Source organism: Uloborus diversus, chromosome 10 (genome assembly GCF_026930045.1).
Source record: "Uloborus diversus isolate 005 chromosome 10, Udiv.v.3.1, whole genome shotgun sequence".
Lineage (NCBI taxonomy): Eukaryota > Metazoa > Arthropoda > Arachnida > Araneae > Uloboridae > Uloborus > Uloborus diversus.
The window spans coordinates 127,609,088-127,621,570 of NC_072740.1; the positions used below are offsets into that span (position 1 = coordinate 127,609,088).

Below are 12,483 nucleotides of genomic sequence, written 5' to 3' on the forward strand. Positions count from 1 at the left end.
TAAACCCTTTGAGGTTATAATAATGAATAAATTTAGTTTAAAAATCAACTGTAAAAGGTATTGCAAGTTAGAGTAATACTAGGTCTATTAAAACAGACTTCAAATTTTATCATGTTGATAAAAACTAATGCTATACAAGAAAGAACAATAAACTAAAAAATTAATGAACATTTAATAAAAAAAATTTATTTTAATAAATATTTAACAGTATCAACAAGTGTAAAACCCTTTTTTCATAGCTTTGTTTTTAGCATAGAGGAAAAGTGTAAGAAACAAATTTCTTTCCCTAGGATATAAAAAGAACATATGATATGAAGAAGTAGACTTTGTCAAACAATCCAACATACAATCTTCAGAACTGTAAACATTTTCATCGACATTTGTGTTTTCCAGACAATTCTTTTTTACATATTCAACTATTCTGTCAACAGCATCACATGACTCCTAAAAGAAAGTAAATAATTATTTCTAATTATAAGACTGATTTATGAAATTGATTTTATAGGTTTTATAGGAGCAAGATTGATTGATTGATATTTTATTGATCTTTGATTTTATAGAAACAAGAACTCTTTCAGTTGAATTACTTAAATTTAATTCATAAATGGACAGATTGCTATTTCTAACTACCAGCACTGCAGTCTTAGCAATAAAACAAGCATTCCCATAGGTCATGTAATTTAAAATATCAATTAATGTAAATGGCAATAGTTTTATTTTTCGATTGGACATTTTACTGGTCTTATTAAAATAGGTGATTAAACTGATACTACAAGTAAGAGATACGCAGATGATGCTATTAACAGACTAAAAGTGTCTTATATGCTACTGCATTGAAACCAACTGGACTAACTGGGAATAAGTGTTTTCTGTATTCAAATGTAAGAAATAAAAAAAGAAAGTAAAAAATGGTAAACTTTTTTTTCCTAATTTGTAATCATAAATGCATAATGTGTGTGAGAATTATACAGGTTTCTTCAGAGCAAGGAAAACAAATCCCTATGCAAGAAGGATAGGCAACACTACAGATCCAAAAAATAAACACACACACACATATCAAGTACACATAAAACATTCTGTAAAACATACTATACTATTTGTAGTTAGAGGGAAAATAATAATTTTTTTTACCGTAACACATGTGGATGTCTATTAACAACACATCAGACTTTCTGCGAGCTGAAATGGATTCTTACTTTCTTACAGAAACCCTTCTTTTATATGTATAGGGAAAAAATTCTTTTGGACAGAGTACTAGCAGAATCCCTTCAAATGCTATTTTGTTTGAGTGGAATCTTTGAATGATTTGAGACAAAAATATAAATTTTGTATTTCAAAAAATTTATAAACATAAAATGCTTTTTATTGTTTTCTAAAAATTTGAAGCTTAGGGAGTGTTTTTTTTTTTTTTTTTTTTTTTTTTTAAGCGATATGAATTTTGAAATGATAATAAGTTTTCTCAGCATCATAAATAGACTAATACAAGTATATGTAACCAATTTAGAAAGCTTGAGTTAAAGAGTAAACAGTATGTAACATTGTTGGGCCAGCAAACCCAACAGATAATTCTATGCCCAGTATAATTAAATAAGAGTAGTCATAGCTGATTTCTAAGGATTTAAAGAGCAATTCAGTTTTTTTTTATACTGTCATTGTATAGAGATTGAAAACTACTCTTAAAAATACAGCAAAAGAAATTACTCAATATTGTTAACTCATCAACAAAAAAAAAAAAAAAAAAGACTAACATGGATATGAAACCAATCTAGAATTCCTGAAGCAATAAAACGTTTAAAATTTATATTAGTTTGGGCTAGCAATTTAGCTAAAAATAAGCACAACAAATGTCTACATGCAATATTTTAAAGCATTCACAATAAATTTCACAATAGTCTTCAAAGAAGTTATTGAGAATTTAAAAGAAGTGGGTTGCAGTAGTTGGATAAGGAATTAAAAAATAAAAAATCATCAGTGGATTATTACTTATTATTGATTAAGAAATATTAAATATGCATGTTTATATGCTCACACACACACACATGTAAAAAAAGAGAAAAATACAGAGTTTATAAGAGTTTAAAACCTAATGAGAAACAAATGCACTAGAAATAACTCACCAAATAGACTTGCTTTTTGTACTCTTTATCAGGAAGAACAATAAGTGTGCTACGATCACTCTTCATAATATGGCAGTTAATATCTGACACAGGAAATGTACTTTGAAGTGTAGTTTCATCTTCATCAAGAACACAAAGTGCCTAAATAAGAGAAAATGAAAGGAACTTATAAACTTAAATGGAAAATAAAAAAACTAAATTTTTTTGATGAAAAAAAAAAGTTACATGAACAACTTTTATAGTGGAAGGTAATAGCAAAATACTAGCCAATAGAATTATGATCAACTCTTAAATTACTAGAAGTTTTATATTTAAGAAAAATGTAATGGAACTGCAGCACCACCCTGAATAAAACTGAAATTTAACTTTGAACAATACGGAACAAAGTTTAAATATAATCATTAAAATAAATTATAAATTAAATATTTCATTAAATGTCAAACATACAATTGGGTACCATAACAATATGATAAATCTTAATATGAATATTAAAATGAATTATTAAAAATATAAAAAAGTGCACTGAGTAACATATTGCAGCAATCCTACTGAGTGCAATGTTTCATGCATTAAAATTAAAATGCGGATCAAGGCCTTAAAAATTATATAAAAAATTATAAGAAGCATACATATGTATAAAGGAAAGTGAACAAATACTAACCTCCGAGTTCAATAACAATATTTTTTTTTCATATTCTCCATTCTCATTTGCATAAGTAGCTTCCATTAAGGCAATAACTCCTTCATATATACAGCACTGAGCCACTTTGCGTGAGTACTTCAAGGAACTGCTTGTGCACATATCAAAAGAAATATTTACAGGTTGATACTGGCGTTTTGGACAGTTTAGCCAGCCAGCTCCATGTAAAAGTCCTAAATAAGAAATTCCCTCATTAGGAAACAATAACAAGCATCATTACAAAGATTTAGGAAGGATTAAGCGCAGCTACTCAAAATCTGGAGTTCACTTTTGGAAATTTAATGCAACAGTTTTAAAATAGTCAAAAGTTTTTGTAAGAATGTTTAAAATTTAAAAATGTTTTAATTATGACAAGAAATATGTGTAAAGTAAATATATACCATAAAAGTATATTAATAAACAAGAGTTTAGTAACACAAACATCCTCTCCTCCTACCTAAATACTATTTCATAACTATACATCCTATCAGAACTTTTTAAATAGTAGTCAGAATGAATGAAACATCTCTATGTGAATACTTAAATATATACATATATATATATATATATATATATATATATATATATATATATATATATATATATATATATATGCAATGCACCAAAATTATAATAAACTTCAGATTAATATTTACTACGCAATACAGATATTTCCTCAAAATGTATGTCTGATTTCTTCGCAGAAAATAAATACATTTCCAAAAATTCACTTTTGAAACTAATAATTATAGTACTTTTAAAAATATGCATTTAGCAAATAATTTAAAACTAAGGTAGCAAAATTAAATGTCTTTCACTAAGTATATTTGTATTTTTAACAATGCTTCTGTAGTTATTAACTTCCTACTGATTTTAAATAAACATTTTAATAAATAAAAATACTTAACAATTGCAACTTTGAACAACATACATGATACATTGGATGCACATCTGCTCCAAATTAAAGCACACTTTCTTTAAAATGACTAGAAAATATAGAGTTGTGCAGACTCTAGAAGAAAAAAAAAGCATCACCGCGGCGAATTCTGGAAAGGGCACTCTATTTTCTTTAAAAACGGCTCTCTTTGGTTAGGCTTAAAATAAATTCTAAACTGGTTGAGATTTTCCCCTCTTAATTTTTCTCCAAATATAGGTTCAACTAATACACATATATTTCCTATTTTTCTCTTCTATTACATTGGACAACAAATTTTCAGAAAGTTCATGCTTCTAAGATGAATCTAGTCCATTCCTAATGAGTTCAATCTGATAGGTTTGGATATGAGAAAAAAATCAGTTAAAATGGTTGTTTTTTTACTTAATAATGCATATGCAATCTTTAGAAGAATATGTAAGTATTTATAACATGTTAGGAGTATCTTAATCTTCTCTGTTTTTTCAAATGTTTTTGGCTGTAACTTGTAATAGACATGGGGTCTCTGATGAGCATCCAACAGCAGTCTGCAAACATTGGCAAGGACTAATTTTCATGGTACCAATGTTTTATGCTGGCAATGTCCCACTGAAAACGTTCATCTATAAGAGCTAGTTTTTTTTAAATATGTTTGTGTTACTATTATAAATTTTAAACTTTTTAAACTGCAATTTAAAAATTTTTATTCACAGAGCATGGATTTTATCCTTATCATCATTCAGCTTCTAATTAATATCTTATAGAATGTGGAGATAATAAAATTTGTTGTTTTATTTTGCTTTCAGAAAGTCTTTTGATTACTTACGTAACTATAAATAAGAAAATTTCGATTTTCCTTTATAATGTAATTGAAGCTTTGCCTGATAAAAATTAGAGCATTTACAAAAATGTATCTAGTGTTTGTAAGCGATGTGGGAAGCATCATGAAAAGTAATTGAATTCAAAGCTATTTTAGCTGCCAGATATTTCATTTGGTATAACTGAGATTTCACACTGTTACAAAACTTTGAACTAAGCAACTTTTTGGACCCTGAAACAGAGTACTTCTTAAGAACCATGGCAAAACAATCATCTCTTACAGAACAATTTATGTTTCGAGCAAACAGCTTTCAAAAAAGAAAATATAAAAGGTTTTAAAAAACAACGGGGACAAAGAAAATACAGTCCAAAGAAAAAGGTTTTATTCATTCATTGCAATGTTCTGGTAGGCAAACTCTCCTCTAGGCATTCATGTCAGAAAATTGTAACAATTCATTATTGGCTTCCCTCTCTAGTCCCTTAACTTCTCTGAACTGTGAGGGGAGGCTGTAGAAGAAGGGAAAGGGTGCATAACATGCCTGTTTTGCACTTTGCTAAATAACACTAGACAACAATGAAATTGCTTCTTGAGGACAAGTACCCAATTCTAAATGATTTTAACATTCTGAGAATGAATAAAAATTAAATCTCGTTGCAGGAATATTTAATTCTTTATTTTTTTACAAAGCACTCTATGGATAAGATGAATACAAGCTGAAGAAATCTTGCATCATATTGCATCATCTCATAATCACTTACTTATACTCCATATCCCGCCATGAAAAATCCTCTCATCCATGAAGAAAAAGTGAAAAATAAGAGACATTTTCTGTCAGTTTGAATGTAACTATCATTTTGTAAAAACTTCCGGATGAAGTGTAGCAAAAATTTAAAAATGAATTTCCGTGAAGTCTCATATCAAACAGCTTTTCAAATTCATAAACATCTTCCAAATAATAAAAAACAGGTTTGAGATGTGTTCTGTGAAATGTCAATAAGCTTATCGGGGAATGTCAAATTGGTAAATTACAAAAATGATTGAGGATTGTTGGCTGTACTTTATGCTTTCAGCTATAAATTGCTCTTAAAAATTCTGTTTCTGAACTATCACTTAAACGTCTTCTCTGATAACAGTGCTCAGTGATGAAAATCTCTTTGTTTAGTGCGTTGTTAGTGCACATTTAGTTCAATTACAGCTAAAAGAAGGGCAGAGGGCATAGATGCATATTTACGACAAGAACATCTTTCCTTACATGAGTCAACAAAGCAAAACTTTACAGCAAAGAACATAAAACATATAAACCAAATAACAGGGAAAAACTTAATTAAAAAAGTATAAATACTATACCATATACAGGCTGAGACAAAAGTTCAGCAGCACCACCTATAGGTTTAGTAAACATTCCAATGATTCCTTTGCCAAAGCCACCAACTATTCCAGAAGCAGTTCTCAGAGGTGTTGAAGGGCTGATCAATACTTTAAGAGGATGATCTACAATGCCTGCTATTGCACCTAAAGGTCAATCAAAATGAACGTTATGTTCTTTTTTTTCCAATATTGAGTCTTACTTAAAAATAAAAAAAAAACTTCATTGAGTGCTTTATTTTCAAGTATAATATCAGTTCAATATATTCACATGCACAATTGACTTTTATGAGTCTTAATTACAATTTTTACCATGCTCAATATATCTTACAGTAAAACCCCTCTAATGCAGACACTAACAAGACATTTTTTTGTCTGCAATAGAGGGGAGTCCACAAGACAGGGTTTATATAATGTTATTTGCCTTGGGATCAGGGAATTAAAAATTGACTGCATAAGAGGGGTGTCTGCATTTGAATGGTGTCCATTAGGAGGGGTTTTACTGTACTAACATTTCATGTTGGAAAACATTAATTTACTGAATATTTCAATCATCATGTTTGTTTAAATCAATTTAGTACTTTTCACATGAGTGTATAGTACTTCTTTTAAAAAAAACTACCATAAAATAATTTTATCAATAATAAGAATGTAATAATATTATTGGCATGATGATGATAAAAGCTCATTGACAGAATCTAACACTAAGTTTTGAAGAATAGCATTTAGCAGTTTCAAGAGATTTCTGCAAAAAAATCCAACATCAGTTTATTTAAAATTTATCACTTTAATACCCAAAATGGATCTAAACCTAGAACAAAAACAGTTCTCATACTTTTTTGGGCCACAGACTCTTTATGGATATATTTTGTACTCTCCATTAGTGTTCATTCTACAAGTTAGAAACTTTTAACGATCTGGAAGCCCACTGAAATGGGTGGAAAATGGTGATCATTTATCAGCAGTTAAATAAGAACCTAACCAGCGTTACTACTGAAATTTGTAAAAATAGAGGTGCCAAGTCCAACCCAGATTTAACACTTATCAAAACTTATGCAACATTTGTGGTGTTCTTTTGGGGGGGAGGGGGTTGAACATTAAGTACAGTCAACTCTCAATAACTAGAAGTCCCAAAGTGCTGGGGTAATTGGTAGTTCCAAACCTTTGAGACATTGGTAGTTCCTAAAACCTTCAAGTAATTGGTAGCTCCAGTTATCAGAAGTTCCTCTTTCCCAGCCTTCTCAAAGCTTCTTTTTCAGGAATTATGCATAATGGATTGACTATAACACTTGTAGTTTGGATAAAGTTAATTATAAGTACCATGTATAAATATCTTAAGAGAGAATAAATTTTATAACCATAGTTTGAAAAAGGAAGTTATTTTCGACCACTTACATCTTTCTATCGCATTTTAAAACGTCATTAAGTCAATATACCGTCTATACAATTTCTATTTTCTTGATTTCAATCGTATTGCTTCTAAACCAATTTTTGTCTTAAAAGTACATTATTTGAGTCCTCGAGAAAATAAGTGCTACTTCTTTCAATTTTTTCCAAAGTGTTGTCTCTCGAAGATTAGCCAGCAATATTATTTTACTTCGTCAGCGACAGCAAAAAGTAACCGAATCGGCTACTTCTCACATAATCTTGCAACACTGGTCATTTAGGAGCACTCTTAGAAAAAAACAATCCATCTCACAAGCTAATAAGCAAAGGGAAAAACTTTTTTCTCTTTTTGCCATCATTTTTGTACATAAAATGGAAACTAAACTCTCTTAAAACTTCGAAATATAGAGGCAACTTTGTATTGAAAATACTAAATTATTTTGGGACTGAATGAAAACTTCGAGATAAAGGAGTATTTGAGTTATAAGGCATCAAGTTATCGAGAGTTGACTGTATCAAGCATAATATAAAAATTCAATCAATAGAAGATAAATAGAACGTTAATGCTAAACTTTGTGATATTTATCAAACTAGAGAGCTACATATATTGCTCATTTGGAAGAAGAGTGCCACAATACGAAGAAATGAAATTTTACAGGAGAAACGTATAAAGTTGAACTCTTCAGGCAATTAGCATTAAGAAACATAAGTTTGCTGTGCTTTCCAGTGGCTAATACTAGAACAAAGAAGGTCTTTAAGTGAAAAAAAAAGAAAACTAAAAATTTCGTATCATGGCACTCTTCTTCCAAACGAGCGATATATTTTCTTTATTTTGAGCTATTAAAAAACTGTCTACATAGTTTTCAGTTAAACAATGTTCAATTTGAGATTTTTTTACACTTATATATGTTAATGAATTTGCAACTATTTTTAGGGGCAGGATAGAGAAAAGGAAAAGGAAAAATTACCTATAAATGACATGCTACATTTTTGAGAGCCTTATGACAGATACATACATTTTCTGAAAATCCAAATGCACATATGTCTAACTTGACCTGGATATTGTCAATTAAAATACTATACATGTAAAACAGTTATAGAACTGTTTTCCAACATACAGAAATTTTACCCAAAAACATACATACCATATACAACTATCTTTAAAAAAAAACGTTTTAATACATAATGACAAAAAAAAAAGGGAAGGAAATTGAATGTAGAACAGTCAACAACTAATATCAATATTTACAAACAAATAAGAACATGTTCAAAGAGGGGGGGGGGGAGTCAGAGAAATGTTATGTCATAACATTAATTTCTTTCCATTCCCCATTAGCCATCCCTGCAAAGAAGGGGGGGGGGATTTTCATCTGCAGCTCTGTTCTGAACAGGGATGCTAATGGGTCATTCTCCAAAAAGTGTAACTTTTCTGTCACATGCCTTTTACAATAAAAACTTTAAGGAACAATTTATTTAACAATGATTTTTAATTTCATCAAATATGTATCTATTTAAACCTGCCAACAATTTTTTAATAATAATTTTTATTCTAGTATATTTTTGGTTCACAACATGTGAATTCTCATATCCGTGGCATGTCACACACCTTGTGTAACTGTTTATGTTGCTTAATAACTTGTTTAATTAAAAGTATATATTTATTTATTGATTATTCCTTTCAAAAGTGTCTCAGATACTAATTGTTTAAGTATATTTAATTTTTTAATATTGTGTTTTAGTTCGTTTTAGTAGAACAAAAAGTCATGTCACACAATAAATTCTCACCTCCGTTACCTAAACACAAAATGCCATTCCTCATTAACATGTGGCAGTAATTTCATGAATTTTTTTCCCATGATACAAGGGAGCCCCATTGTTTATTTTCAGCCATAGTTGAAGTTGTGAGATTTTTGGTCGAAAAACAAAAAGATAAGTTTTGCTTCAAAAACTTAGTATGGTTATTCTGACTTCTCACCTCTGTGAACTTGAATTTCAGGGCTGTAAATTAATGTAAAAAAGAAGAGAACATGATTTCATATGCTTAACATGTGCAGATTGTAGCAAGGAAGAAATAAAAAATTTCCCTGAAAAATATATCTATTAGGCCTATTATTAATGGAAAACCTCCATGAATCTCACCTCCGTGACAGACCTTATCAATGTCATTATTTCTGAGGTGAAAATAAATGATGGAGGAGAAATACATCAATAAAAGGAATTCTACCAAAATTAAAAACCGCCAGTATAGCCTCAAATTTACAGAATACTATTTTTTAACATACATTTGAAAGTACTAATTAAGCCGCACTTTAATAAAGAGAGCTTAACGTTATGTTCCCACTAATCATTAAAATAGCTGATTGTTTGCACAATTAACAAAATTACTACTTTGATATTAAATTGGCCTCGATTTCTAAATATTAAAAGCTTTTTCTTTTTTTATTTTTGTGAACAAGGCATTATTTCATTTTTTTAATTTTTGAATAAAATAATTGGAACTTAGCTGGGCCATTGTTTATGGTTACTTCTAGTAGGTAACACTTACATGTAAGAATGAAGAAAAAAAGAAAACAAAAGGTTTTGAAATTGGAAAATATTTCCGTTCAAAAGTTACGTTTTCTGGAGAATGACCCTTATAAGTTGTCACACCCGGAAAAGTTGGTCTATATCCGTTCCTACCACTTTCTGGAATTTTCTTGCCTGTTCCACTGCCTGACTATGTGGTTAATTAATTGCAAATAATGCGGGCTTGTTCCTTTTTATCTGTTCCACCTTCTTGACAAACTCTCAGCTGCTGCTTGTTTTCTCTTTATAGTGATTCCTGTTTGACTGTTTATGTTTTCCTTGCCAAGTTTTAGCGATCCTGCTGAGGTTACCTTTTCTAAAAAACATCCTGGTTTTTGATTACTTATGGCTTATTGTTGGATTTGGTTGGTTGACAATGGCATGAATTAGTGCTTTGGGATGTAAAGGCAGAAGTTAAAGTTAAGTGGTCAACTAAATACGGAATCCCCAGTGTTTAGATCCCAAACATACTTTATCAACCCACAGTTATATTTTATCAACCCACTAAATTGATGAAAGGCTGAGTAAACTATGCCCCCATCCCAAGAATCATAAGTAAATAATGCATTATAATAAAACATATCTTTGACTCTAAGATAAAATAAACTTAGGCATGTTCCTCATAAATAATTACTTTTCCTTTTATGACATTTTCCATTTTGAAAAAAAAATATTTTTCTACAAAACACAAAAAATCAGTTGGAGGCAAGAAGTGGCTTTTAAAAAAGAAGGCCAGTATAGTACAAACATGAAATGGGAAGATTCTGTTCCATTAAAATGCTTGGCCAACAAAATGCTTGGGTTCATCAATAGATCTATTTCAAACAAATCTAAGAAAGTTCTTCTGCCTTTATATAGGAGTTTAGTAAGACCTCATTTGGAGTATGCTGTTCAGTTTTGGTCGCCTTATCTGAAGAAAGATATTTTTGTATTGGAAAGGGTTCAAAGAAGGGTAACTAAATTAGTAAGGGGACTCTCAGATTTAGATTATGATACCAGACTTAATAGGCTTAACATGTATAGCCTGGAGCAAAGGAGAGTCAGAGGGGACATGATTCAGTTATTTAAATTTATCAAAATGAAAGATGTAAATGGATTAAATTTTTGCGGGGAAAGCAGGACAAGGGGTCATTGTTTTAAGCTATTTAAATCTCAGGCTAACTTGGAAATCAGGAAAAACTACTACTTTACCAGGGTCGTGGGCACTTGGAATAGCTTACCGGAAGAGGCGGTAATGAGCAAGGGAGTGGATAGCTTTAAGAGGGCCATTGATCTTCATTGGGGACTAATTAATTGACTAGGACCAGCCTAGCTGGGCCCAGAGCCTGTTGCTGGTCGTCACATTTGTATTTGTATTTGTATTTGTATTATAAATGACACAAAAAAGAAAACTTTGCTATAGCACAGAATTTTCATCTTAAGAAGATTTTAAAAACTGATACTTTTGTTACCACATTTGAGAGTGACAAAAAATAAATAAATAAATAAAAAATGTATGCAAATCATTCAGATGAATATTCCAAAAAACCTGATAACTATTAAGCATGGGCATTCAACCAATATTTTTGCCTCAACTTTTGCACAATATATTTGCACTGTATATATATATATATATATATATTTTTTTTTTAAGTTGAGGAATCAATTTCTATATCTGATGAATTAACAGTTCATTTCAAATTTTGTTACAAAGGAAACACACTTTGAAATACAATATTAAATTAACACATAAAAATATACATTGGCATTTGGCTCAATATTCATGCAAGCAGTAAAAGGAACAGAAACATGGAGAACAAATGCAAAGCGATTACTCTACAAGTGTTATTGCAATGTTTGGATATTGCACCTCTTGTTGAAGAGAAAAATGACTGCGGAGAAAGAGTACAACAATAGAGATTTTTTATTCAATATGCAACTAGGATTGATGTGCTTGTTTTGTGAGCAAAAAAAGAAAATTGTTTTTGCTTTTATAAAAATAAAGTAAGTTTTAAGACAATTCTGTTACAACGAAATATTTTACCAGTCCCTTAGAGTTTGTTGTAACAGAATTTCACTGTATATATATATATATATATATATATATATATTAAGTGCAAGTGTTGCATATGCCATAATTATTATTTACAAATGTTTAAATACAAATATTTCTAATTTTATGATCTACAAAACGTAAATCATGAAAACTATTTCCTGCAAACTTACTTAAAAGGCTAAGTCCAAAGCCACTCAACCCTTGCAGTAATCCTTCTGATACACCATGAGGTAAATGGCAGCGCATTAGCTCTTGACGAGCTAAGTGTTCATCATCTAAACACATAAAATCCATATTCCTTGATATGCTTGAAGCTAAACTTGCAAAACAAATAAGAGCACCTAAAAAGAAAAAAACTTGAATACTTACTAAAACTGTTTGATGCATACATTTGTTGAAAACAATGTATGCTATGAACACAAATTGAAAAAATAGAATAGTAAAAAAACTGGAGAAGGCAATAAAATCGACTCAGGTATATGGATGCCCCTTTTGTTTTGATTTGAAGGGTGGTGCATTCTAGCACATAGCATACAGTTTTCGGTCATGGGCAGGTAAACGGCAGTAATGAGTATAAACGGCAGAAATGGGTTTTTGAGATAT

At 30.1% G+C, this 12,483-nt stretch overlaps 1 protein-coding gene across 1 annotated transcript in view; it reads right to left on the bottom strand.

Annotated features, from left to right (window-relative positions):
- Positions 1-210: 210 nt before the first annotated feature.
- The window catches only part of LOC129231174 (intermembrane lipid transfer protein VPS13B-like), a 174,463-nt gene continuing 162,190 nt past the window's right edge, over positions 211-12,483 (bottom strand). The window contains 5 exon segments of the mRNA XM_054865421.1: positions 211-444; positions 2,127-2,258; positions 2,779-2,990; positions 5,877-6,041; positions 12,051-12,221. Coding sequence (XP_054721396.1) covers positions 211-444; positions 2,127-2,258; positions 2,779-2,990; positions 5,877-6,041; positions 12,051-12,221 — 914 coding nt within the window.